Source organism: Oryza brachyantha, chromosome 9 (genome assembly GCF_000231095.2).
Source record: "Oryza brachyantha chromosome 9, ObraRS2, whole genome shotgun sequence".
NCBI lineage: Eukaryota > Viridiplantae > Streptophyta > Magnoliopsida > Poales > Poaceae > Oryza > Oryza brachyantha.
The window spans coordinates 5476726-5503550 of NC_023171.2; the positions used below are offsets into that span (position 1 = coordinate 5476726).

At 38.8% G+C, this 26825-nt stretch overlaps 2 protein-coding genes across 3 annotated transcripts; both read left to right on the top strand.

Moving 5' to 3' along the window:
- Nucleotides 1–3988: 3988 nt before the first annotated feature.
- On the top strand, nucleotides 3989–6682 carry LOC102702313 (chlorophyll a-b binding protein 7, chloroplastic). The gene is made up of 5 exons (XM_006660444.3): nucleotides 3989–4278; nucleotides 4385–4531; nucleotides 5452–5584; nucleotides 6003–6095; nucleotides 6298–6682. The coding sequence occupies exons 1-5, from the start codon at nucleotides 3989–3991 to the stop codon at nucleotides 6592–6594; spliced, it is 960 nt and encodes a 319-aa protein (XP_006660507.2). The 3' UTR covers nucleotides 6595–6682.
- Nucleotides 6683–7764: 1082 nt separating this feature from the next.
- On the top strand, nucleotides 7765–18285 carry LOC102702593. 2 transcript variants are annotated; one of them, XM_006660446.3, is made up of 16 exons: nucleotides 7765–8006; nucleotides 9904–10021; nucleotides 10103–10252; nucleotides 10365–10481; nucleotides 10552–10636; nucleotides 10966–11074; nucleotides 11170–11237; nucleotides 11332–11457; nucleotides 11802–12826; nucleotides 13125–13331; nucleotides 13438–13498; nucleotides 13759–13872; nucleotides 14249–14362; nucleotides 14436–14516; nucleotides 17027–17119; nucleotides 17818–18285. In XM_006660446.3, the coding sequence occupies exons 2-15, from the start codon at nucleotides 9918–9920 to the stop codon at nucleotides 17039–17041; spliced, it is 2376 nt and encodes a 791-aa protein (XP_006660509.1). In that variant the 5' UTR covers nucleotides 7765–8006; nucleotides 9904–9917; the 3' UTR covers nucleotides 17042–17119; nucleotides 17818–18285. The 2 variants fall into 2 exon arrangements, with proteins under 2 accessions (XP_006660509.1, XP_006660508.1); XM_006660445.3 differs by having other exon boundaries at nucleotides 17834–18285.
- Nucleotides 18286–26825: the final 8540 nt, after the last annotated feature.

Below are 26825 nucleotides of genomic sequence, written 5' to 3' on the forward strand. Positions count from 1 at the left end.
TTTTAGGTCCTAAAATATTTTTGTTGAATTGGGTCGTGTCGGGCCGGCCCAAGCCCGACACCGATTAGGTCGTGTCGTGCTTGGGTCGGGTCGTTAGGCCTTGGGCCTTATGGCCAACTATACTCACAGGAATAAGGATCCGGATCAGCTGAAGTTGTTATAGCAACTGCAACTTTGGCACTTGCATCTATCACTAGTAGATGCAAATCGGATGGCTTAAATTAGCCCGGCGCACTATGGCAAAATACTATAAAAAATACCATAGCATGGAATACTATAGCATAAGATCTAGTCTGTTGATTCTCGGAATGGACGGATGAAACTTCGTACTGTCCTAACTGTTAACGCCAGAATTTAGATAATTGCCGTTAGAGATTAAACTGTGATTAAAGACCGAATCGAACAGGAAAAGGGCAATCGGATAAAAGACCAGGCGGAATACGACTCGGATACAACCAATGGAGTCCGGATTGGGTAAGAAATAGAGTCCGATTAAGCCTAGAATGTTACAGATAGATTCGGGAATAATCAGAGTCCGTGTAATTTAATTTTATCTGTTAATTAGGGTTAGTTTAGATTTTTTGTTTATCTCTGAGGTTGTTAGAGTCCGATGGGGACTTGTGTCTTAGAGATAGAATCTACATAGTAGCTTGTTATTTCTTTTTATCTATCAGAAGTTGTATCAGAAGTTGAATGTCGTGTTTAACACGGACTAGCCTCCACCTGAGGGTATAAATATGTATGACCGGGGTCATTGTAAATCATCTATTCATCATCTTTAGATCAATCAACTTCGCCCCATCGCCAAAACCTTTGACTTGTTGGACTTTTGGCGCGGGGTTTGTCAGCTTTGTAATGTAAGTTCTAGTTTGTCAAAACCTGTCGATCAACTGGAACAGGGCTGTCTTGGTTACGTCCGATCTTCTGCCTGGTTGAGCATCGGGCTGAGTTCTATTATTACTTTGATCTGTTTAGCTTAAAGTAGTAATAGTTATGGATCAAATCCTCACAAGTTCTTCTGTTTGATCTGCTAGCATGATTCCGGTCAACTTGATTCTATCTCGGTTCGGTCCGATCAATCTGGTTGGCTGGGTTTGTATTGTCAGATTAGATCGGGGGCTCGTGAGGGTTTATCGTTGGAGTTCTAGCTAGCATTATCTCAAGTAATATGTTGGTTTATCTGTTAAATTCATCGATTTTCATATTTCTATGATTATATCGTACTGGATCGCATACGATCTTGGTTAGGTACAATCTATGTCTGTTTGATGCGATCTGTTTATAGAGGTATGCTCGATCGACTGGCGTTAATGGATAAGTTGTTTGCTATTCTGTTGTTTGCATGCTGTAATACTCTGCTGATCTCATACATGGTTATATCTAGATATGTACTATCTTGGTTAGGTTCGATATTCTAGATTTGGTATGAGTATGCATGTGGTTGGTTATTATTGTTTTATGCTAGTAATTGGTATAGCGCTGTAGTTTACATTAAATTGTATATTTAGTCTCCTATCGGCTATCAATCTTATATGCGATAAGTGTTAAATCGGTTCGATCGGCTGATTAATATTAAGATTGTCTCGATTGAGTCCGATCTTTTAAGATTAATTGGTTGGTTAATCTGATTGATGTTTATCCTACTTCTGACATAGCTACAGCTGATTGAGCATATTACACCTGCTATCCTAAAATTCCTATAAAGCTGATCATCTAGTTCATCGGCTAGGGTCCTGGGACGGTATTGACTATCCGACCGATAGCGGTTTCGGGGTTAATTGTTTTTTATGTTATATCTTGTTAGTTACAGAATCAAATTGACTGGCACGTCCAACAATTCTAAGAATTAGGTCCTGCACTGGAGTGGTCTAAAATTAACTCACAGGCCTACGCGTGTGACCGTTGTTACTATTTTTAGCGTCAACACTAACTTAGGGTGTGTTTGGTTGGTGGGATATGTCTGGATGGGAGATGGTCGTCTAGGTTTTTGATGCATTTGGTTCGTGGGCAAAACTGGATATGGTGACCCAGAAAGAGAATATTCCACGAAGATGTTGGATGGGTGTATCCGGCCAAATTGGTCGGATTAGCTCATCCACTTTCGCGAACCATGATTATTAGTGATTGTTTAGTGATAATTAGCTTGTTTTGACATTAATTAGTAATTACTAAGTTTAAATTAGTGTTAATTAATGATGATAGATATATTTAATTGATAATTTATATTAATTATGATAAAATTTATGATGATTAATTTATATTATTATTTATTAGTAATTCAATATGTTCATCCCATCCATTCTTATCTATCTAACCAAACAAAAAATTGAATCATCCTATCCATCTAACCAAACATAAAATTGGATCATCATATCCTAGAAATATGGATGGTCATATTCCATCCCACATCACACCTTGACCACCAACCAAACGCATCCTTATTGTGGCCGTTGTGACTTTAGCCGATCCTAATCTTAGGAATATACGTACGAATATGTTTCAGAATGTATTTTAATTGTGTTTCATCATATTAATAGCTGGAATATTTTTTATGAACAACGAAATATTTTCTTTATATGCGATGAAATAGCTCGGATGCCCGATTTGTGGGGGTTTCCATGTTAGTAGATGGTTCTGAATCCCGGATGTTGGTTTTCCATTTTCCTAACTTGACGTGTCTGTTTATATGTCGCCAACTTGAAATTAAGTTTTCTGAGTGACGCAATGCAATTGTAAAATGAGTATTTCTAATTTAAAAATTTATGCAGAAACCAAACGAAAAAAGGCAATGACTTTGATCACTAAAGCACTGTAACTTACCCTTGCCACTGGATCGGACGCAGCTCCTCTAACTTGCTTAAAGTCAGACAGACATTTTATCTATATGTGGACCCCACGATAGATGAGTCCATATGTCAGCCTTCTAATTCTCTCTGACTTTATGTCAAAGGATGACTTTATGTCAGAGGATCTTGTTCCCTTCAGACCATATTATAAGTTCACTCTAGTATGACAAATCTTTTGAGTAAGTTTACAGAAAAATATTGCAATATTTTTAATATAAAATAAATATATTATATAGAATACATTGAATGTCGCATTCAATAAAACTAAACTTACTATTATGGATGCTATATTTTTATATAAACTTGTTCAAATTTAAAAATATTTTAGTTAGGACAAACTTAAAATGACTTATAACATACAATATCTCTCCAAAAATATAATGTATCATTTAGCTATATAAATGAGTGGTGGAGCCTGCCGCATTATCTTAGGCCCTGCTTAGTTTCTAAAATTTTCACCACTCATTAGATTAAATGTTTGGACACATGTACAGAGCATTAAATATAGTTAAAAATAACTAATTGCACAGTTTATAAGCAATTTGTGAGATAAAGCTTTTGAGCCTAATTAATTCATGATTAGCCATAACCGATACAATAACTCGCTAATGACATATTAGTTAGGCTTACGAAAGTCGTCTCGTGGTCTACTAACACCCTATGTAATTAGTTTTTTAATTAATTACCAAAGTAGTCTTTACATCCGGTCAAACAATGATCCTCAACCCAAAAATTTTTGCTAGAACAATCCATTAGCCGGGTGATAGAGTACGTTGCTACCTGCCGGGTGATAGAGTACGTTGCTACCTATCGAAATTTTTTTCTTCTATCGGGCTGGCTGGAAATTTATATAATTATTTTATTATAATATAATTTATTATTATAGGACTTTAGGTATGCTTTATAATTTTACATATTTAGATTTAAATTTTGAATAAGACGAACGGATTAATCGTAAAAAAAGGAGAGAGTAATAAAAAATATTTATTAAGAATGTTTAAAATTAAAAAGAATTCGATCCCAGCAGCCAGTGCCTCCGTGATCACCATCGCGCCACGTGTACGCTTCAGAAAATATTTACCACTATACCTTTTCGACGCCGACAGGTGGGTCCCGCCCTCCGCGCCGCCGCTCGCAGCGCCATGCCTCCTTCCCTCGTCCTCCTCCCGCGCGCTCTCTCACCCGCGCCGCCCGCCGGGCCGCTCTCCCGGTCCCGGCGGCGGCGGCGGCGCGGCCTCGCGCCGGTGCGGGCGTCGTGGCAAGAGCTGGCGGGGGTGCTGGTGTTCTCCGCCGTGCCCTTCACCGCCGTCAAGGCCATCGCCAACAGCCCCCTCGGCGCCCGCCTCCGCCGCCGCCTCGAGGACCGGAAGGCCGCGGCCGCCGCCGAGTCCGACGCCCTCCGCGCGGCCGCGCGCCAGGCCCGCGCCGCCAGGTAGTACAGTCACCCAAACCTTGCAAGCAAACGCACCCTGTTTGAAGAGATTACTAGCCGTATTTGCTCGAGCAACCCTACTGAAAAGTTCACATGTTTCCTGAAGCTCTTGGTACGGCGAAGATCGGCCGCGGTGGCTGGGCCCCGTGCCGTACGAGTACCCGGCGCATCTCGCCGGAGACTACCCTGGCGATTACGGGTTCGACATAGCAGGTCTGGGCAGGGATCCCGTTGCTTTCGCATACTACTTTAAGTACGTTATCACTCTGCCCTTTTCTCATCCATTTACATTTCCACGTTTCTACTTTCCAATCCAGTAGTACAGTAGTACTAGCTAATTTGGGCTCTGATGGAAGCTTTCGAATTGCGATTATATATCCAGTTAGTTTGTCTGCTCTACATTGCACTACTCATTTCTAAAGGCTAGGAATCAAGTGTTCACTGTTCTTTCTGTTCTATTACGTGTCTGTATGTTTCCTTCCAACAAGTAAAATAGTCCTTGTTGGTATCTGATGGCAATTTTGCACATTGCGATTAACTAGTTTGTTTGCTCTAGCTAAATAGTAGTTCCATGTACTCAAATGTTAAATGGTAATAAATCGTTATGCCCTCTTGTTCATTGTTCTTTCTCTATGTAACATAGCTTTACGTGTACAAAGAGCAAGATTGTTTTTTCTATCGAACATGCAAAAGATTTCCGCATCATTGTATTAAGAGGAATAAAAGCGTTTACACAAAAGGGAAGAAAAAGGATCCATACTGTTGAATGTGCACAAAATGCATATGCTCAATAATTGATAAAATTCTGTTTTATGTCCATGTCTCTTTTTCAGGTTTAAACTGCTCCAGTGCATATATATAGCTTATGATAGTATAAACATTTCCTTTGCTGATGGCCATGTCTCTATTTCAGGGTTAATCTCACTGACCCTCCTTGTATATGATATTTTAGAATTTTTGGTTAATTGGATATTGACAATAGCGATATTGTGTCATCTAAATTGTAACAGTGAGTTAACTTAATCAAGTATTTTTGTAATGTTGTTTGCGGTTGCTTCTGAAAACCCAAAGTTTCTTGTTACATTGTGATGTGAACTTCTCTTGTTGTACTCCAGCTTGTATCTCTCTACATAATTTCAACTCCTTATTTTCATGAATGAGTCTTGCCTGCAGCTTTGAGATCTTGCATTGTCGGTGGGCCATGCTTGCAGCCCTCGGTGTTGTTATTCCTGAGCTGTTAGATCTTTTTGGGGTAGTGCATTTTGTTGAGCCTGTCTGGTGGAAAGTTGGTTATGCAAAACTTCAGGTAAGTATCAGTGTTATGCTATCCATATATTACAAATATCCATGCCTCAGTTCATTTAGCACACTATTGACTGTCTAGTGAAAGTAAAAATCATTTGCATGTCTAATAAGTAATAACCCATCCTTAAAGGTTGGACCCCTTCCATATACTAGCAATATAGGTGTACATCCTACAGCTTGTTTTCATTTGCCATGCATGTGAACCTTTTGGATTTTTACGGAATTTCTAGTTTGGGCCTTTGTGAGATACAGTTCTGCTTGCTTTGCTGCTATGAGATAAGAAAAATAGATTTCGAACTGTTGTTGCCATCGAAAATATTTGCATGCTCTCCCAGCAAAAACGGCATGCTGGAGAAGCGAATTGATTATTTCTTAGTTGTGTTAATTTGTTGCGTTTCACTAATGAGTTAATTTTACAGGGTGATACCCTTGATTACCTTGGGATTCCTGGTTTTCGAATTGCTGGTGGTCAGGGTGTCATTGTCATTGCTATCTGTCAGGCCCTTCTGATGGTAATAAAAATTGTTATTTTATTCCTTCTCATTATGTACTTTCTACTTCTCTTCCTCGTGTACTTCTTCACACGCTTTGGAATTGTCAACATTGACCTCAACATTATAGGATTATTCTGTTGTTACATCATTGTCTTGTTAGTTCTTGTTTCAAATGATTCACTGCCACATTTGATAACGCTTTCACCCCATGATTTGTTAGGTTGGTCCGGAATATGCAAGGTACTGCGGAATTGAGGCTCTAGAACCCTTGGGAATATATCTTCCAGGCGACATAAACTACCCAGGAGGAGCGCTTTTCGATCCCTTGGGGCTCTCCAAAGATCCAGCCGCGTTCGAAGATCTCAAGGTGAAGGAGATCAAGAACGGTCGCCTGGCAATGGTTGCTTGGCTCGGCTTCTACATTCAGGCAGCTGTAACTGGCAAGGGCCCTATTCAGAACCTTGTTGAACACTTGTCGGATCCTCTACACAACAACATTTTGTCCTCTTTTGTTTGAGCCGTCTTTTACTGGACATCGCAACTGCGTCCTGTTTGGTCACAGGAACAGTAGTAGTTATGCAGCTAGCATTCATGTTTACGGCTTGCAGCACTAGTTAGCTATTTACACATGTAGATATGTAACCGTGGATAAAAAGGTGGGGTTGCTATTGTATAGTGTCGTATTTCCTAACGGGATGATTTGGATCAAACATAATATTTTATTGGTACTAAATCTGATACTGCACCAGTATCATGCACCAGTATCAGTTGATCTAGGGCAGTACTAGTTGTGGTTGGTAACAATTGAGACTTAGGGGGATATCAGCTGATATCCTGTCAGTCAAGACTAATAACAAGGTGTATTTGTAATACTCATCGGTATAAGGATATACTCTAAAATATAAATGATATGTCTAATTTTAATAAAAACATAAATTGAATTTTTGCGCTGCTATGCTAACCTAGGACCATAGAAGCTAGGACCATAGAAGTGTGCTAAATTCCACAAGCCTAGCCACCAGTAGCCTTTACCTAAGGAGAAATTGTTGTGATCTATTCCTCATTAAGACGGAAAAATCCCGAGTGACCTAATAAAACGAAAACAACAAGATATCATCATAAACATGTACATTTGGTTAAGTGACCAAGCAAGATGAATTATCTCTACAAATTGACATGCATTGAATGTCACGCACCACCTGAGCTCGACTACGCTAGAAGAGCGAGTGAGCACGTGTAGTTCTATAGCTCCTTCTCATACCATTGCTCAAATGACTAGAATATCACTCTTCCTTATAACAAGATATGTATCCTATAGAATAAACAATGTGTTATAAAAAGCTCACGTGCATATCTTTTCTGAGCTAGGATTTGAGATTTTCATAGAAATTATTTTTTATACAACTTCAACACCTAAGGTCTTGCAAAGATAAGTGTGCGTGTGCACGAGGGCATGTATTTGTATGACTAGAGGGAGGAAATTTTCAATGGAGCGAATTTTAGATTGGATTGTTTTAGAGTCTAAGTTTCTAAACGTAAAAAGTTACCAATATTCAGTTAGATGTATAGACCAGATAATTACTCTTCTCTAAAGAAAAAGACCAGAGGTAGGAATGGATTATTGTTTTTAGGATACAATAAAACAGAAGGAAATGCAACACATCAGCAAACAGTTACCAAAAATAGCCTTATTAACGGCCCAATCACTAAATAACAGCCGCCGTCCACCAATCCGGCCATTTCTCTTGCCCCCTCGTCGTCGCCGCCGCCGCCGCCGCCACGCCCATCGCTACGCCGCCGGCATCCGCGCCCCCCGTCGCCGCCGGCCGGCCAGCCCCGCAGCTCGCGGGGCTCGCGGGACGCGCGGGTGAGGACCAGCCGGTGCTGGCTTGACCTCGGTGGCTCGACCCCCACCTCCAGGCTTCCCACGTATGGTTCAATCCTCTGCAATTTGTTTTTTGTTAGCTGGGGAATTCGTGCCTCATCCTTCTGATTCTGCGTCCAATCGATTGCGCGACTCAGTTTCGGATTTGGATTTGTCAGTTTCTGCCGTCAATATTGGCCTGTCTCTAAAATGGCACCGTGACCATTGGCGTCCGATGCACGAATGAACATGAACCATCCTAGTGACATATTTTCTTCCAATAATTTGAGATCGATGAGAAGACAACATGTAAATTGTGTAGTTAGGGGGAATGAATGCGCATGTTTGGTGGTAGGGTTTCTCGTCGAGGGCATAATATGACCGGTGCCATTCCAGTGGCGAAAATCCTACATCTGCTTGGGTGCCATTTTTTTTTCCTGTAAGTTTGGAGGTTCTTTGTTCAATCGAAAATCCATATGTTCCAGGGTTAGGTCATTCCTTCTTGTGCATGCTGCTTAATAGGCATAGCATTACCATTATGACCTGCTGTAGAGTTCTATTTAGATTGCAATAGGTTTCCCATTTCCCCCATCAGTATTGCAATTTCATTAGAGTTGTTGGGTAATGATTCTCCACTTTCAAATATCATATGTACAGACCAATATATATACGATGGAGATATTTTCCTATATATAATGGAGCTATGTCATGCACAATGATGGAGTTCATGACTTCATGTGTTATGCCTGCCTAAATTTTTTCAGATGTTCACTCATTGTCTCCCCTTCAGCAGTGTATAACCAATAATAAGAAGGGCCAGTTGCATATATGCCACTAGGGTTTGATGTATTTGCCAATTTGGCACTCCTTGTTGGCAACATGCCACTGCCCTTCCTCAGCTCCCAGCCACCGAGCTTCCCCATGCCACTCCTTGATGTGCATCCTCTGCTGGCTCCCAACCTCTGGCGAGTTCCTCCCCATGCACATGCAGCCAGCCCTCTTCTAGGGGTGTAAGTGGGCCGGCCGGTTACCCGCTTAATTAGCTTATAAGGTGTGCGCAGCGAGCCATCGACCTCCTCTCCGTACGTGCTCAGCTGGCAAGACCCCTACCCCATTGATTGGTTTGCTCTGTCCAGGACAAAGACATTAGACAATATAGAAGGGTAATTTTGACATTTCTTAAGGCACAAAGGTCATGTTAACACTTGACGAAACAGACTTGGGTGGCAGTGGCATTTTTCCTGTGATCAATTCCAGTAGCAACTTAAGCAATTAGCACTTTTTCAGTGGCAATCTGACAATTGGAACATGTGATAGTGGCAAATATGTAATTGTTCCTGATAAGAATCACTATATAGTGTATATCACAATCTTATAGTAGATGTGGATATAATATATGTATCTCTTCAATGTTGATAATTTTTATGTGGGATGCTGCATTAGTGTTGAATGTATTGGAATGCAATGATCACCAATGGATTTTTTTTTTTTTGGGGGGGGGGGATTATAGATCTGAGACTATGGAGTTATATTCTATGTGTACAAATCATTCACAAAGTATTTATCAAGTATAACCAATTTAATGTTATTGATCTAAAACTGTCCTTCCAACTAACTGCTATATACAAACTTAAGTACTTTTGAAAAGCCACCACAATACCAAATGAATTCAATTGCTAAATGCCTTTTAATCCCTTGAAATTTACTCAAGTCCTTAAAATATGTTCTCATATCAGAAACAATATTTAACGCCTTCTGATTGAAGTTTGAAATGTTCATATGCTTTTGTAAGCACGCTTCCAGTATAAACATGGAAATTCAATGTATGGTTCAACCCAACTGTATCAGGTGTTTTTACCAATGTATAACTTCAAATTCACTTTATGTTATATGCAATAACGTTAAAAAATTACAGATTACACTTGTTTCTATTTTTTAATTCATTTTGTTAAATTACTATAGGCAGCAAAATTTTAATGCTTGACGTGACTGAAAGTTGGATGGAAGACTCAAAAAATGCTTCAACCCCAGAATCAATTTCTAGATATCAATCATCCTCACCAAGAGGACTGGGGAAAAGGTAATAGATCTAATGTATTATTATTGTCTATTCATTTTCGGTGAGTCTTGAGTGTGACTTTTATTCCTTTATTATTGTCAGAAATATTTTTTATCTATTAGCTCAACGGGAGATCTCTCCTCAGTCAAAACACCAAGCTAAAAAGCTTTGGTCTGGATCTCCAGAATGTTCTACTGGTTCAGTTGAGTTATCATTTTGGGTTGCAGATGCTAGACATGATCTTTTTTCTTGGTAAGGGAGATTTCTTTTAATCATGATGAATACTTGATGATTATTAAAGCTGAACTTGAACTACTACTACTGTCTGATTGGGGAAGAAATGCTAAACCTTACCTTTTGACAGGGCTGAATCACAATCCTTGCATCGGTGGTCTGCCAAGTATTGCCCTCTCCTGCCTGCTCCAAGGTCAACCATTGCAGCTGCATTCAGTCTGGATGGGAGAACACTTGCATCAACACAGTAAGCTAAACGATAAACCAAATATTTATTCTGAATTAAAAAAAGAAAGACTAACTGCACTTTTCTCCAGTGGTGACCATACTGTTAAAATAATCGATTGCCAAACTGGGAAATGCTTGAAAGTGTTGATTGGACATCGGCGCACTCCTTGGGTGGTATGTCTGTTAACACTAGCATAATTTTTCCTATTGTACTTCATTTTCTGAGATGTCCTTTAAGAGCTTCTAAAAGAATTAACCCTTTAAGAACTTCTAAAAGAATTAACCCTAACACCAGTTTGGTTTTTAATGTTTCCTGAATGATCACATGGTTAAATAACATTGATTTGCCATCTATGTGTCCATTTTGCATATCCCCACCCCCTCCCATGTACAAACTATTAATTCAAAAAATCATTATAAATATGTATAAAAAAGAGTGTTGAATTTTCTTTCACGTTTTTATTACTTGACAATTGACGTAAGAACTTATTGTGCTAATGTAGGTTAGATACCATCCATTAGATCCTGATATCGTTGCTAGTGGAAGTTTGGATCATGAAGTTCTTCTCTGGGACACTAAAACCTCCCGTTGCATTGAATCACACTTCTTCTGTAAATCTCTCTTAATGGACTCATTATTATATTTTACTATTCACGAGCATTTCTGGAGTAATAGTTATAATGTTTTTTTTTACATGTACTGGCAGATAAACCAATCGCGTCGATTGCATTTCATGCAAACGGGGAGCTTCTGGCGGTTGCTTCAGGCCACAAAGTGAGAATTTTAAAGAAATAAAATTACTATGGATCATGCTGTTCTGTACTTCATTAGTAACTGTTAGAGTTTAAATTTTGAAAATACATTTCAGCTGTTCATATGGGACTACAATAAACGAGATGAAGCATCTAACCCTTCAATGGTATTAAGAACTCGCCGTTCACTGAGAGCTGTTCAATTTCATCCTCATGGGGCTCCATATCTACTGACTGCAGAGGTAGAATTTGTCCCTTTAAATTGATGCTTTCTTTAATTTTACTACCTCTGTCCCATAATAACTTTATTTTTCGATTTCTGTGTCCAATATTTGACCATTCGTCTAATTTGAAAAAATTTGTACAAAAACTTTAAAAAAATAGTCATGCATAAAGTACTATTCATGTTTTATTATCTAGTAACAATAAAAATATTAATCACAAAAGAAATTAAAATAAGATGAAGAGTCAAAACATTGGATCTAGAAACTGAAAACTGAACTTATTTTAGGACGGAGGTAGTACTAATTTTCTCTATGTGTTCTCCTATTGTAATGTTTAATCTCATCCCGAGGTTCACTGGCAGGTTAACAATCTTGATTCCGCTGATTCAGAACTGACCCATGCAACATCTTCTGGCTATTCAAACTCTCCCTCACCTTTCTTTTTTGCAATGATGAACTCCGCATGTTGTCCAACTTCTGAGTCTAGGTTTTCATCAGCTTGCTTGATTTGTCCTGCATATGTCAGAGATGATGGAAGCATATGTCTGTTTCGAGCTAGTGGTTCATCCAATGTACAGCTGCCATCAGATTCTGAAACTCTGCAGGCAGACCATATGGTTACACCTATGGATGTATGCCCTGGAGAACCTGGGGTGAATAACAATGACGATGCAGCTTCAACATCTTTATCAACTAGAACTGAAATGCATACTCTCAGTGGGCAGAATAGCTCAACATTTCGCAACAGTAGTGCTGCTATCGATCTTCAAAGGTACAATGCTAGGGATATTACACAAATTTCTGACCTGAGCAGCAATATGCCAAATCGAGAAGTGCCTGTGCATTCAACAGCTGATGTCCCAAGTACAATGGATTTGTTCACCACGTCTAATACACTAGATGCTCTAATGTTCCTCAGAGATGTAGAGGCCGGAAATCACCACAATAATTCCAGTGGTGGTGCACATAGCTCAGAGTTGCCCTTTCTCCAAAGTTGGTTGATGGCACAAAACCATACAGGATCACGTCCAGCGCTTCCTAGCAATGAGGTCATAGGAGACTTACCTATCGGTGGCAGTTTGATCAGTGAATTATCAGACAGTTCGAGAGGGCTAAGTCAACATTATTCCTTACACCGTCATCTACTAGCCTCTGTACCTGGTGGAGATGCGAGCTCACATCAAGGTACTCAAAATGGTGAAGATCAGGTTAATGTTGTATCATTAGGCGTTGCATCAGAATTCGCTACGTCACTGTTTGTTGGTGATGGTGCTGAATTACCATGTACAGTGAAACTTAGAATATGGCAGCATAAAATTGAGAATCCTCGTGTTGCATTAGCGCCTGAGGCATGCTGCTTAACAATCTCTCATGCTGTTCTTTGCAGGTAAGCGTTGGTATTCCTTGTCTTTCGTCTGCTTTATCGTGTAACACAAATTTTCAATCTATTCCTGTTGTTATTTACTAATAGTTTGAATTATTAAACTGAAAGCATTGTTATTTTCTTGTGCTAGTGGTAGGAAGCATTAGCTATGTGTTTGTTGAACCACTAGACAGTAACGAATAAAACAATTGATGCACAAATGTGCATTTGTCTTGGCGCAGTTGAGTTGTATTTATATTTTTATAGATGAACTCTGTACTTCTGCTGAGATTTGAGATTCTGGACTTATTAATTGCTGCAGTGAAATGGGCACCCATTTTTCACCCTGTGGGCGTTTTTTGGTGGCTTGTGTTGCGTGCTTGCTGCCTCAAACAGAAGTTGGTGATCATGTAAGCCAATCACCTGTACATTATGATTCTACTGGGGCTGGAACATCACCAACTCGCCACCCTCTCCCCTCTCGTCGAGTTATATATGAGCTTCGGGTTTATTCTCTTGAGGAGGAAACGTGCGTTATCTCGATGCTACATTTTGACAATTTTTTGTATGTTCAGTATGTCAGTATTTGTAAATGGACTAGTGAAGGCATTTATTGCTTTTGTGGTTTCTTGTAGGTTTGGTACAGTTCTTGTGTCCCGGGCAATAAGGGCGGCTCATTGCTTAACTTCCATTCAGGTTGTTTTCTTCCCAATTTTCTTCATGTCTGACCATTAATATTTTTGAGGTGGTTGCTTACTTGGTTGTATGGGTGACAGAGACAAGTTTCTGCAGATTACTTCTATTCTGAGACCATTAACATGTATCGAACTCATGTTTTCACTGAGGACACGTTCGCTTAACATTTTTGGCAGATAATTCTTTTGTTTTAATCATTTAATTTTGGATTGACGTGATAGGAAATTTGTCTGTGTGATGATGTTTTTCATTCGCTGCAGTTTTCACCTACATCAGAGCACATACTACTGGCATATGGTCGTCGTCATAACTCACTTCTAAGGGGCATTTTCATGGATGGGGACACTACGATTCCTGTGTACACTGTCTTGGAGGTATATATGATTAACTTAACCTTGAATATTATCTAGTAAGTCTGACTCAGATGCTCCCATGATACTTGCTTCTTGTTAACAAAGCTTAATTGTGACCACTAGCTTGTATTGTAATTTTTTTCTTGCAGGACTTGATAAAATTATAATATCGTGAAAGAATACTTGTCACATGAATGTACTATTACCATTGTTTTAGAAGTCAAATCTAAACATTAATAAATATATTAGCCAATGTCAAAAATAATTTATATTCGGTCAAAAAAGTTCATATTGGGACCAAACTGTGGGGTTACAATTTGTATGCAGTTTAGAATGGCCAAACACTTTCAGGATAAAACGCTATGAGCTAATACTATTCTTTTTCGCACTACCATAGGTGTATAGAGTTTCAGACATGGAGCTTGTAAGAGTTATCCCTAGTGCTGAAGATGAAGTCAATGTTGCCTGTTTCCATCCTTCCCCTGGCACAGGTCTTGTTTATGGGACTAAGGTGAGTAACAAGTTAGGTTAACATCGAAGATGGCATGAATATTGGTATCTATGATGCTTATGATGAATTGCAGGAAGGAAAGCTCAGGATTATCAAACATAATGATGCAGACTCTGCAAGCATGGGGCCTCTTACTAGGGGAAATATACTTGAGGTACCACTTAGCCGTTATTTACTTTTATGTCTTTAATAATGCGCTCAAATTGGTACCTAGAATAAACAGAAACTTTTTGGGTATTTTTCTGCTTGCAAGTTTCAGATACCATGCATTTGGTCTTGATCAGATAGGTTAAAATCATTTACTTTTTCTAGTAAACTACCAATCGTATTAATAGAAGCTGGACTGCCTTTCAGATGTTAATAGAGGATCAACCATTTTAGCCTGAGCTTTCTTATGTCCAATCTTCTACTCATAATAGAGGATTCTAAGGCTAAAGTTGTTTTTATATTCATCATTTTCTGTATAATGTGGGGGTGCAGGTTTTCATTTTTTTTGCATCACTGATTTACTGTTAGTGAATTAATCCTAAGCTAGGGTCTATTAGGGCTTAATGCCTTAAAAAAAGTTTGTGTCAAGGATTATAATATCTACACTCCTTTAAAAGAAGCTAATGCTGGTGATGAGTGGTGAAACTGCCACCACCACCGACCTGACAATGAGCCCCATCAGTCAGCTTCCACCCTCTACAAAATTCGCTATCACCTCTCAACCTAGTGGACTAATGTCATGCCCGGAAAATAGACCACTATATTCCGTTTGTGAGTGCATTATTCCTTGTCCTAGGAGGCAAGGTACACATCACAGAGTTGATAGTTAACATAGTTTACAAGCGGAAGCGTAAATAGATTTTTAATTACATGGGCGACCAAAGGCCCTACATACAAAGACAAACGACAAGAAGTAGATGACCAACACGCGGGCAACCACAGACACTTGATGACAGGCAAGAAACCAAAGCCACCAACTTTGAAGAACTCCTCTACTGGGGGGAGGAAGAAGCAAGGCTAAGTACTTTCGTACTCCGCAAACCGCGCCGGAACAAAATGCAGAAGTAATGCAAGGGAGTACAATTGTACAAATGAAGCATATATAGGGCTATTTTGCAGTAAACAAGTAGTTAAATTTTAAAGGAGTTTGTCAAGCAATTTAACAAACCAAGTTCTATTCCTACAAGTTAAACTCAAGTCACACACCGACGTGATCTTGCCTCAACAAGCCACACACCAACGCGATCTTGCCATTCCAAGCCGTGCACCAATGCGAACTTGTGTTACCCTAGTTTTACAAGTTTTCAACTGATTCTCTAACTTTGGATTGTTGCTCCGCCTGCCCATAACCGAGGTTGTGACTATTCAAATAGATCATACTCTCTGGCTCAAGCTGTATCACTTTACTCACTAGACACTCCTTCCTCACGTGTCACCATGAGCCTCATGGCACCCGGGCGGAATTCGTGCCGAAACCCACCGTCTAGTATATCCCTAAACAAAGAGGACCGGCATAGACTTTCACGGCAAGTAACCCCTGGGACAGGTGAATAGTCTATGCCCCCAGGCTACATGCCAGGGAATGTCCACTTGACACTTGGGTCTCATCCACCCCTATCCATGTCCACCTTGTTCAAGACTACACTACCTGACAAGTTAAGCCTTACCCATTAAACCAGTGATCGAACGGAAAATGCGTTGCAATCGAGCCCCGAAGACTAGTCCTTATGACGGCCGAGGTTGATATCTCACAAACCACAGAAGCAAACCACACAAATGTGGTTGAAATGAAGATACGTAGAAAGTTGCTTCAATCCCTTATATCATCAGAAGATAGCCCCTTCCAAGCTATCAAAAGATCAGCACAATCAAATACCGTTTGACCCCTCAAATTGATTTTCTATCAGAAATGCTCAGTGCGCTCAGTGGTGAAACTGCATTTACCCGAACTGACAAAACCACTCTCAAATGTGGTGCTCTACTCAATATTTCCTCAAACCAACTGAACAAATCGAAGTAAAAAGCTCACCTAGTTTTGTGCTGATCTATGCACGTCTGAAACTCCAATTGCAAGCTTGAAGACTGAGTAGCAGCTAGCAATTTAGATAGATCTCTCTCTCTCTCTCTCACCTGAGTTGTGTTGCTTGTTTCTTCTCTTTATTTGCTACAGCAAGGAAATATGACAGTTCTCAATCACTTAATGTGACTGAAACTAATGGTTCCGATGGTAGTGCACAAGGGGATGTAAGTCGATATTTACTGCTGTATAAGGAAACACGATTTTTCTAGTGGCATGCTAGGATTGAAGCAACTTTAGATGGCATGTAGGGAATTTATTCAAATAGAAAAGGGTTTAAAAAATTGAAAGATTCTGCAAGAGGGATTTGGCTCGGTTTATATACTTCAATACCATACTATTTTATTATGTACACAGACAAATCTAACCAGGCTAGTCTTAAGCTGATTAAGTTCAAGCATAGTTGGGTAGTGCTTGTTTTTTAACCAATGCACAAAATGACAGTATCGTCTATCTGAAGGGTAACTATCTTAAATTTATCAAGACCTATTGCTTGAATTGTTTCCTCTTTTTCTTTCTGAAGATTGTCTACTTGATTCAATTATGCTAGTAGTGCTCTTGGTCATAATAGATAACTCTCTCCCTCTCTCTCTTTGTAGATTCAGAGGCATTGACTGTAATGATGGACATAACCACTGTATCATATGCTTCTTAACTTCCCTGATAACTTCTTTTACAACATCCAGGAAAAGGTTCCTACTACTCTTTGTTCTTTGTTTTCCGATATTCACACTATGTTGTTGCTGCTAGCATTTACCAATATTCATTTACTAGCTATATGAAATTGATCCACGGACTGACTGACTTGGTTACTATTGAGTATAACTTCCAAAAGAAGGAAGTTCCTACTGACACAAGCTTCGATATTGGAATTATTTTTAATTAAATATTTCAACTTCATGTTGATACTTGTATTTGTATACAGTATTTTGCTATGTATTGTTGATTGTGCAATTGGCCCTGTGGTGAAATTAGTCCTCCACAGCAGCCTGGTTGCAATTTACCAACTTTATAAAAAAATCTTAACAACTTTGATATCAAACTTTATGGATAAAAACAATCTCTTAGTGATAGCATGTTATATTTAGTTCTTTGTTAATTTTGCACATTGATTTCAAAATGGCATCCTACATTTTGGATCATCAAATAAAATATTAACATACTATATTTTTACATGGTTTTGGGTCAAAAGGGACTTTGAAACTTCGAGATAATATAATTGGAGGTTTTGGATTAATTATCAAAATGTATATTGGATCGTTACATTACCATATCATTTCAAAACAAAGGCTATATAAATACATGCATTTTGGCAAGCCAACTATAAACTAAATCCTTGTTTGGTTCTAGTTCTACTTCTGAGTGAAGCCAATGCTATTTCTTATTCCAGGAACTTATCTGTGCAGATTCATCCATGTCCAAAAGGGCGTAACGTAATTTAATCAAATTTCATGGAGGACAATTTTGAATGATCAAAGGATCAGTATGCAGATGTTGTATTCCTGAGTAATCAACAACTTGGTTACACCGAGACCTCGTGAAACTTTTCCGACAACCCTGGAGACTTTTCTTTGCATCTAGGTACAGGTAATGTGGCAAGAATCACGCTGTGTGAGAACAGTCAATGAAATTGCTCCATGTTGGCAACATGTATGTGACTAAGTGATTGGCTGCTTGTATTTTCCATGCTAGAGGGGGTAGAGGAGGATGCTGGTGTATATGTGATGAAATGATTCCATAAGAAATCTAGGAATTCTGTCATACACGTCAATATGTCATGTTGCTTTGCATGCCCCAATGGTCTGAAACAAACTGATATTGTTGCAAACGGAAGTTAAAAATGCTGGCTAAAATTAATTTGAAAGTTTCAATTATGAGTTGACTTTCAGTTAATTTTTTTTTATTTTAAGTAGAAAGTTTACTTTCGAAGAAGTCTCTGTTACAAAATTTTACTCAAATTTGGAAAGTGTTAAAAACGACAACTGCAAATATAATTCAAATCTATCAAAAATTTCCAAATACCAATTCAGATAACTTTCAGAATATGTTAATCATTTATCCATACTTGTGTTTGTTTGTGGGATATATGTACTAGAGGTATCTGTATACTACATGTATACATACAGTCGTAGGGTATCGAATAGAAAGGATATTATACCTGTATTATACATACAGTCGTAGGGGTATCGAGTAGGACAGGGGCATCTCTCATGTGGAGACGGCTAGACACGTCATATTTAGATCGGCTATCTTTTAGTTGATTTGTCCACAATTCAATACAATCTCTAAGCAGGAGTGCGGTATTATCTTGCTAGTCGAGAGCCTAAATCTGGGTAATCTTGTGTCTTCATCTTAATCATTGATTTGTTAAATACTTTCTCAACTTTTGTCCACTTATTTTCCGCGAGCATGTTTCTGGAACGTGTGTTTTTTGCAAAAGAAATACCATAGAAAGTTTTTAAAATCATATTAATATATTTTTCTATAGATAATATTTAATTAATCATGCGCTAATCGGTGCTCCGTTTTATGTGGCTGATAGTTGGACAACCCTCCAAATGAATATAGCTTTACTCCTTCAAAAAGTGTAGTGGTGGGACTACTATCCATCATCTTTACTCAAAAAAGAGTAGTGGTGGGACTACTATCCATCATCTTTACTCAAAAAAGAGTAGTGGTGGGACTACTATCCATCCTCTCTACGATTATACATGAGAAATAGTCTTGGATTAAAGTCGTACCAAAACAACTCGAGCGCTTAACTTGGAACGTTGAGTGTAAAGAAAATCACCTCCAATACTTAAGACCTTGAATCTCGGCACCAGTGGCTTTGACATGGAGCTCGATAACTATTTTCTTATTATATTTTGGACTTCTTTAATAGTACACATAAATTGTTGTGCACCATCCATGGCCTATGGCCTCTGGATCTAATGGCTCAATCCCACACATGGTAAGACATCATTTACGGTAATTTAATTCTATTAAAGACAGTTAATGTAAGATCAATGTTATCATTAATATTTTGGGATGAATGCTTGAAAATGGTTGGTTTATTAATCTCGGTCATTGGTGATGACCAAGACTAGTAAGGAGACTAGTAAGGAACAGAGGTCTAGCACGGTTAAGATGTCATATAACAAGGTTGGACTACATTCTAAATACTTAGGGTCAACATCGATCGACAATGAGATCAGGAGTAGGTTTACGAAGGAGCTAAGGTCTGTAACGATCAAGGATGTGGGGTGACGAGGTTGGACATAAGTTGCCATATGATGGATGGACACCGTGTGACAATGTAATCATAACGGGATTCACATTTTATATGTAAACACAAAGAAAGCGTGGAGAAATTCAAACAAAAAACGAAGAAAGAATATTACATTGATGCTATGGTACTCGGACGACTAAAGTAGTAATATATGCGGTTTTGGTTTGGACACCAGAATTTATAAGAAGATAATTTAATTTGGTAAATCGATTTTGGTATTCAAAATTGAGGGTTTGGGTCCTATTAGGAATAAAACATTGGTGATGGAGTTTTTAATAGAAATAGATGAGGGGTTGAAGCCCTAGGAATAAAAATTTTGTAAGAGAAAAATTAGGGTTTGAGAGAAGTACTTTGTATGCATTTTGTAAACACATGTTGATATAATAAAATTGATCTATCATTAAGTTGTCGTGTCTAGTTCTTGTGCGATCGGATTGACGGTATAAGGAAGATTAATATCGACACGTTAGTCCATTAATTTTGAGGTTCTTTTATTTTGCTAAAAGATTTGGTTGATTGATTTTTCTTACCACTCGTGCCCCCTCTGGTAAGTTTAGTCTTGTATTTTGACCCAAGAGTTAATGTATAATATGGAATGCATTAATATTTTTTATTACATTCAGAATACCAATAAATAAAAAAACATGTTGCATATTGAAAATTCCTGTATCCAAATTACAATAGTTTTGTTTGTAAAGAAAGTTTAATTCAAGATTTTCAATTATATAAGTTTAGATCCTTTAGGAAAAGTTACTTGGCTTTTATTCCAAATTAGGATTACCATGAGAGAATATAATTTTATATAATGACAATCATATGTGTCTATACATAAGGAAGAATTTAAAATTTGCCCGTTCAAATTCATATAATTTAAATTTAATGAAACTATTAATCTTCACACTATATTCACTTAAATGATTATGATAAATTTTAGATATTTTTAAATTCGAAATATATTTTTATTTTATGTCTTACTTCTAAAATGTTGTAATTTTGACATTTTGGACCTTTTTAAAAACTTATTTTATAAATAAACCTCCTAAAAAACTTATTGCATGAATAGATCTTTTGACCATACCATCGTCATTGGTGCCGTCGTTGAATAGGACAGTGCCAATATTGTTGGCACCGTCCTCCGGTCACGTGAATATGATTTGGAGGATGACGCCAATGACGTTACGCAGTTAAAAAGGCTCATTCGTGCAATAGGTTTTTTTAGGGGTATATTTGTAAAATAAGTTTTTTAAAGGACCGAAATATCAAAATTCCAGTTATTTCTTTTCAGAAGTGTAATATTTGTTTGCACATTCATGGCATGCGTGATTGAAATTTATAAAGAGTAATTATAAGTGCTTCTTAATGTGATTTAATTACTAACCGCTAAGATATACCTATATTTATCTACGTATCAATGAATATGTTTTATACTAAATTATTTTCATGCTTTGCTATGCATATATATATGAATATATATTAAATATTGTAGAAATATGGATATATGGTGAAAATAATGTTGAATGTATATATACTAGAAAAAGTACCCGTGCATTGGGATGGGTAAGGAATAAGTGATGGTGCTAAAGTATTAGATGGATAAAACACTTAAAAAAAGAATTGTGTGGATTATTAAAAGATTATAATGCTATTTATTGATATTATTTTATAGTTATATCTTATAAATTATATATGTAGCACATAGTAATGTAGGAATATAGCAATTGAAATAGCCGAGCCACCTAGGAGGCCCAAGGTGGAGGAGTCGTGAACGTCTAGCCGATTTATCTTTGTTGCTGCCGATGGCTGCCCAAAATCCAAATAAAAATGTTTGCTTCCTTTCTATCATTGTGTAAGATAAGCTGCTTTAGAAAAAGAGCATGTAAGGACTTCCTCTATTTTTTTTTTATTTTAAGCCATTGACGAATTGTGCCCGGGAGATATCCAGCATCTCAAACCAGGGCATGAATTCGAGTCTCCCCTTGATGGAGGGGTATCGCGCCAGGCCGTAGATCTTATCACCGATGGTCAGTACAACTGGGTGGAGCTTGGTCGACAATGGCTTGGGTCCATGGATTGCCACACGCGTCTCGGTGTTGAAGACATCTCCGATGCATAATCTTGACCACTAAAGTGACCAGAAGGGAATGTTTTAATATCTTCTCAGTCTATCATAAACAATCTAGAAATTTTATATTTTGAAATGGATGTCCTAAGTAATAGGAAAATAATTATAATATGTTGGTGAAATTAACATTTTTATACACATGGTTTTGCCGGATTTTAAGCTTAAAAAACAAACTATAATACGAAAACCCTCAAAATCACTCAAAAATAAGGTATTAGAAGTTTAAAATTTCATTGTGGCTACTTATATTTCATACGCTAATGTTATACACAAATCCCTTTCTTCTCTCGAATTTATCACTCGTAGTTAATTAGTTAATTTACATTTTACAGCTAGGAGAATAATGATAAAAGCATGCTTTTACTGGGGCACAGTCTAGTTGGTGCACACACGATCGAACGCACGAGCCTTCCGCCGCCATCGATCATATCGACGTTTTTATTGTATATACATACGCATACACCACACATAGTATAGTACTTACTCTTGTAGCTAGCAAATTAACTTGATCGATCGATATAGATACGACCGTATGTACTTCAGCTAGTCACTGAATGAAAATACATTCTAATATCTTGAGGTCGAGGGTATGCTCTCTCGTTTTCATATGCCATCTAAAAAGTTATAAAAAATATCAATAAGAGAGCTTACTATGTAATATATCGATCACTTCATAAGTTACATATCTAAATTCTCTCTATAAATTAAAAAAAAGAAGAAATTAAACTTTCATTAGTATAAATAGTAATTTTTTTAATAACTATACTGTATTGCACATTTGTACACACAGTGACATATTACACATTATTTTAATTTTTTAATAACTATATTTAGATAATATATTTTAGAAAAGATCGGCTGTCTCCCACCAAATGCATCCATACCTGCTGCGTGCAAAAAGGAAATAAAAGAAGAGACAAACGGTGATCAAACCAGGGACCTTACACAGGTAGGGCGTGTTTGGTTGCCTACTTTAGGTTGGCTCGTATGGTGGATGCAGAGGGATGCATATTTGGTTTTCTGATCATGTGCCAGACCCTGCACCTGCGGGTGCAAAAAGCATCGTCCAACCAGGATGAGGAGGGAAGCTCGAATCGATTTTCGCTCCTCAGCTTGGCCCCGGTCGTGCAGCGGGTGAACGAGGGACGAGCAGCGCCGCCGCGCCTGAGGGACTCTCTTCATGCCGCCGCACCGGAGAGACTCTCTTTGCGTCGCTGCGCCGGAGGGACGAGCAGCGCGCCGCCGCGACGGAGGGACGGGCAGCAACTAGATCCACCGTTGTCGTCTCCACCGTGGTCGTCGTCGCCGTGTCGTCTCACCCGTGGTCACCGTCTTCACGTCGTCTCCACCGTTGTCACCGTCGCCTCGTCGTCTCGCCAGATCCGCCGCCGTGTCGTCTCACCCATGGTCGCTGTCTCCGCCGTCGTCGTCGTCGCCTCGTCGTCTTGCCAGATCCACCGCCGCGCGGCATGCTGCTGCCTCCGTCATTGGCCTGCCGGAGATGGGTGCGGCACCGACCTCAGTGAAGGAGAGAGATTTGTTTTTTTTTTATTTTCTTCCATACCATTGTATGTATATATGTGATATGACAAAAAAAACTATTAATATATGTGATGTTTTAACTATAAACTATTTCAAACAAACAAATTCTCGGGTATATTTTTTTATATATGTATCTCATGCATTCAAACTAACGAAACCTCTTGTGTACAACATATATACATGCAACCAACCAAGTAACATCTTAGGGCGTACAGGCTCAACAGAGACATCAACCAAACAACTTTCTTTGATCCACCTATCCAAGCTAGAGTTAGCTTGGGTGGCTAGTACGGGCCATGCTAGACTGATGCGAGCAACAGAACAGACCCGGAGTGATTCGTGAATTTTGGTTGAGCACAAGCAGACTTAATATAACTTGGTTACGGCGTGGGCCTAGACGAACGACGAAAACCTTGCTTACTTTTATAATAGGTATAGATATAGATATATCAGTTTTGTTATAAATTATTTTTCACTCGTAACTACATCGTTTCGCTTATTCCTTTCAAAAGCCAAAATAAATAACCTATTTATACAAGTTTTTGAGGGATGAAAAGCGGGTTCGTGCCAACTTGCGGGGCACAGTACCGATTCCATTGGCAATAGGGACGGCAATTTCCCAAGCGAGTATTGGCTCGGCTCGTGAAAGCTTGATCAAGGATATGCTTGGCTTGACTCGGCTTGATAAAGAAAACGAGCAAAAAGGATAGCTCGACTTGGCTTGTTTCAAAACTCGAGCTAGCTTGGTTAGAGATGTCGGCGGCGTGGGGGCGTCGAGATCAAGTGGCACTAGGGGGAGGCCGGAGTCGGCGCAGCCACACGGGGGAGGGAGGCGGTGCCGCGGTGGCCAGCAACTCCTCTCGTCGTAGTCATGCTCGCTGTCTCGGTCTCGGTGTGATTGCGATGTGGTATCGTGAGAAGCTAGGAAGAGGAGAGGAGTTTTTGTTGGGTGATCACGTAATAGGTTAGGGTTTCTCTATCTTATAGACAGACAACTTTTTAATGGGCCAGATTAGTTTTTCATAGCTCGACAAGCAGTGGCAAATCTAGGATTTCAGCTAAGGGTATGCACAATCAATGACGGACCCATAATAAAAATTATCGGGAGTCTTATACATACAAATGATATAATTATTGATAAATATAGCAATTAATATGGTATAAATTAGTTAGAAATAACTAATCTACCCAAGGTCCAATGCACCGAGCTGAGGGTACGTAGGTACGCCACCGTGCACAGTAAAAGAATTACTATACGTCTCGCTATATTTATTTTAGCAAATTGGTAAAATTGACAATGTGATTGAATACATATGTATTAAGTATCATGTTAAGGTTTAAATTCATGTATTAAGTTGAAATCATCTATAAATATAATATATATAGTTCAAATGCTATATTGATATTTGACCTCGCAGCGCCAATGTGCTGATGATTTAGGATATTAGAGCTTATCAAATGGTAATTAGACTAGAAATTATTTTTATGAAAAACTGAAGAACAATCGAACAAATAGCAATCAAATCTCACACTGCCATGAACCCGTGCTGCCGGCCTGCCGTGGGCCCATAGAGGTGGAGGCCGCAGAGTTTTTATGCAAGCACTGGCACTCTGGCAGAGCAGGCGAGTGGGCCCCAGGCAGATCGATCGCTCGACGCTCGCGCGCTCGCCTCCGCGTCTTCCGTCCTGGAGACCGGAAACTGGCAAGTGTATTTTTATTTTTTATTTTTTAAAATACATATATACAGTTATATATCACTAGATTACAGGGATGCCAGTGCATAACTGGCGTACCCTGTAGATCCGCCCCTGTCAACAAGCCTACCAAGCAGCTTGCGAGCTAGCTGGGCTCGACTATTTGCAAACAAACTATAGTGACAGCTTGGCCTTGGCTTGTTTAGTTTTCGAGCCGAGCCGAGCTTCACGAGCTCGAGTCGAAGCCTGAGACGAGCTCACGAGTCCAAGCTTTTTGTCCACCCCTACAAGCGAGAGAGGAGGATAATTTGTCCCCGCGGGGACTTGGACCGGGGCCCCGATTTTAGTCGAGGGCGGGGACGGTGGAAGATTTATACCCACAGGGACCTGAGAAATTATATTAGACTTTAATAGAGTAGATTGAAGATTTGAAGGCCTAGGAAACTAAAGCCCACTGAAACCCTAACTTCTCTCATTTTTTTATTTTTTATTTTATTTAATAAGTAATTTATAAAACTATTTTTTCATTTTCAAAATTTGTAAATCTAAACTCCTGCCACCTTCCGAGAGGGTATAAAGATGACATGGCAGACACCGGACGGCCGCCAGGGATGACCGCTGACGACGCCTGGGCATTTTTGTAGTTTGGCCCCTTGGTGCCCTTTGTAAGGGTGGCAAAGGGACAAAATACAAAAAAACATGCATGCCCGGGAAAGGTTAGACGGAAGAGAGCTTTGATCAGACTATCAGAGGGGTTTTGGGCCTTTGGAAGGGGGTAGGAGAGGGTTTGGGCCTTATGGTGGGAGGGGGGCATAAAATAGCTTATTCTACGAGGGTGCACATATTAGTTTTGATATATATATATATATATATATATACATATATATATATATATATATATATACATACAAACCCCATCTTTGAAAGGCCCAAAAGACCCATTAGAATAAGCTATTCTATGCCCCTCCCCATATGACCCAAACCCTCTCCCACTCCTTCCAAAGGCCCAAAACATCTCTTCTAGCCTGGTCAAAGCACTCTCCCACTGGTCAAACCCGTCATTTGACCTTCCTCCACACCTCACATTTACCAACTCCCATCTATCTGAAAAGTGCAATAACACGAAGCCAAAAATACAGTAACATGCCTTATAAAATACAGTAACAACGTCAAAATATAGTCATGACGGATCTATTTTTTAATCACATTTTTTTAACCAATGTGGTGAAAACGGTTTTGAAAAATAATATAAAACACATGAGATATTGCTCTCTAAAGATTAGGAATACAATATTTTTAGCTCCCTCACATGCATTAGTTGTACTGTAACAACAATATAAAGTCATGATGTTATTGTACTTCTATCGTGATGTTACTGTATTTCTATCACGACGTTACTGCAACCGTGCAACACGCATGTTATTGCACGTATATCGCGATGTTACTGCACATCTATCATGACGTTACTGCAATTATACAGTAACAATACATATATTTTATAGCAACATAACGCTATTCCTGTATAGGAGGCGCATTATTACTACACATATAGATATTTCTTAAGATTTTGAACTTTAAACAATTTTATCTCTCACCTTATATATTATTTTTTAAGAACTTTTGTACCAGACTGTTTGAAAAAAATTGTTCTAAAAAAGTAGATCCTTCATGAGTATGTTTTGACGTTGTTACTACAAATTAGTCATCGTGTTACTGCACAATTTCTATGAGACGAGGTGAGCTTAGACAGACATGAGGGGAATCCAAT

Coding starts and splice junctions, on each gene's coding strand:
- LOC102702313 (XM_006660444.3), top strand. CDS start 3,989: ATGCCTCCTTCCCTCGTCCTCCTCCCGCGCGCTCTCTCACCCGCGCCG. Junction 4,532..5,451: donor GCTTTCGCATACTACTTTAA/GTACGTTATCAC, acceptor TCTTGCCTGCAG/CTTTGAGATCTTGCATTGTC. Junction 6,096..6,297: donor TCTGTCAGGCCCTTCTGATG/GTAATAAAAATT, acceptor ATGATTTGTTAG/GTTGGTCCGGAATATGCAAG.
- LOC102702593 (XM_006660446.3), top strand. CDS start 9,918: ATGCTTGACGTGACTGAAAGTTGGATGGAAGACTCAAAAAATGCTTCA. Junction 13,332..13,437: donor TATTCTCTTGAGGAGGAAAC/GTGCGTTATCTC, acceptor GGTTTCTTGTAG/GTTTGGTACAGTTCTTGTGT. Junction 14,363..14,435: donor GTCTTGTTTATGGGACTAAG/GTGAGTAACAAG, acceptor GATGAATTGCAG/GAAGGAAAGCTCAGGATTAT.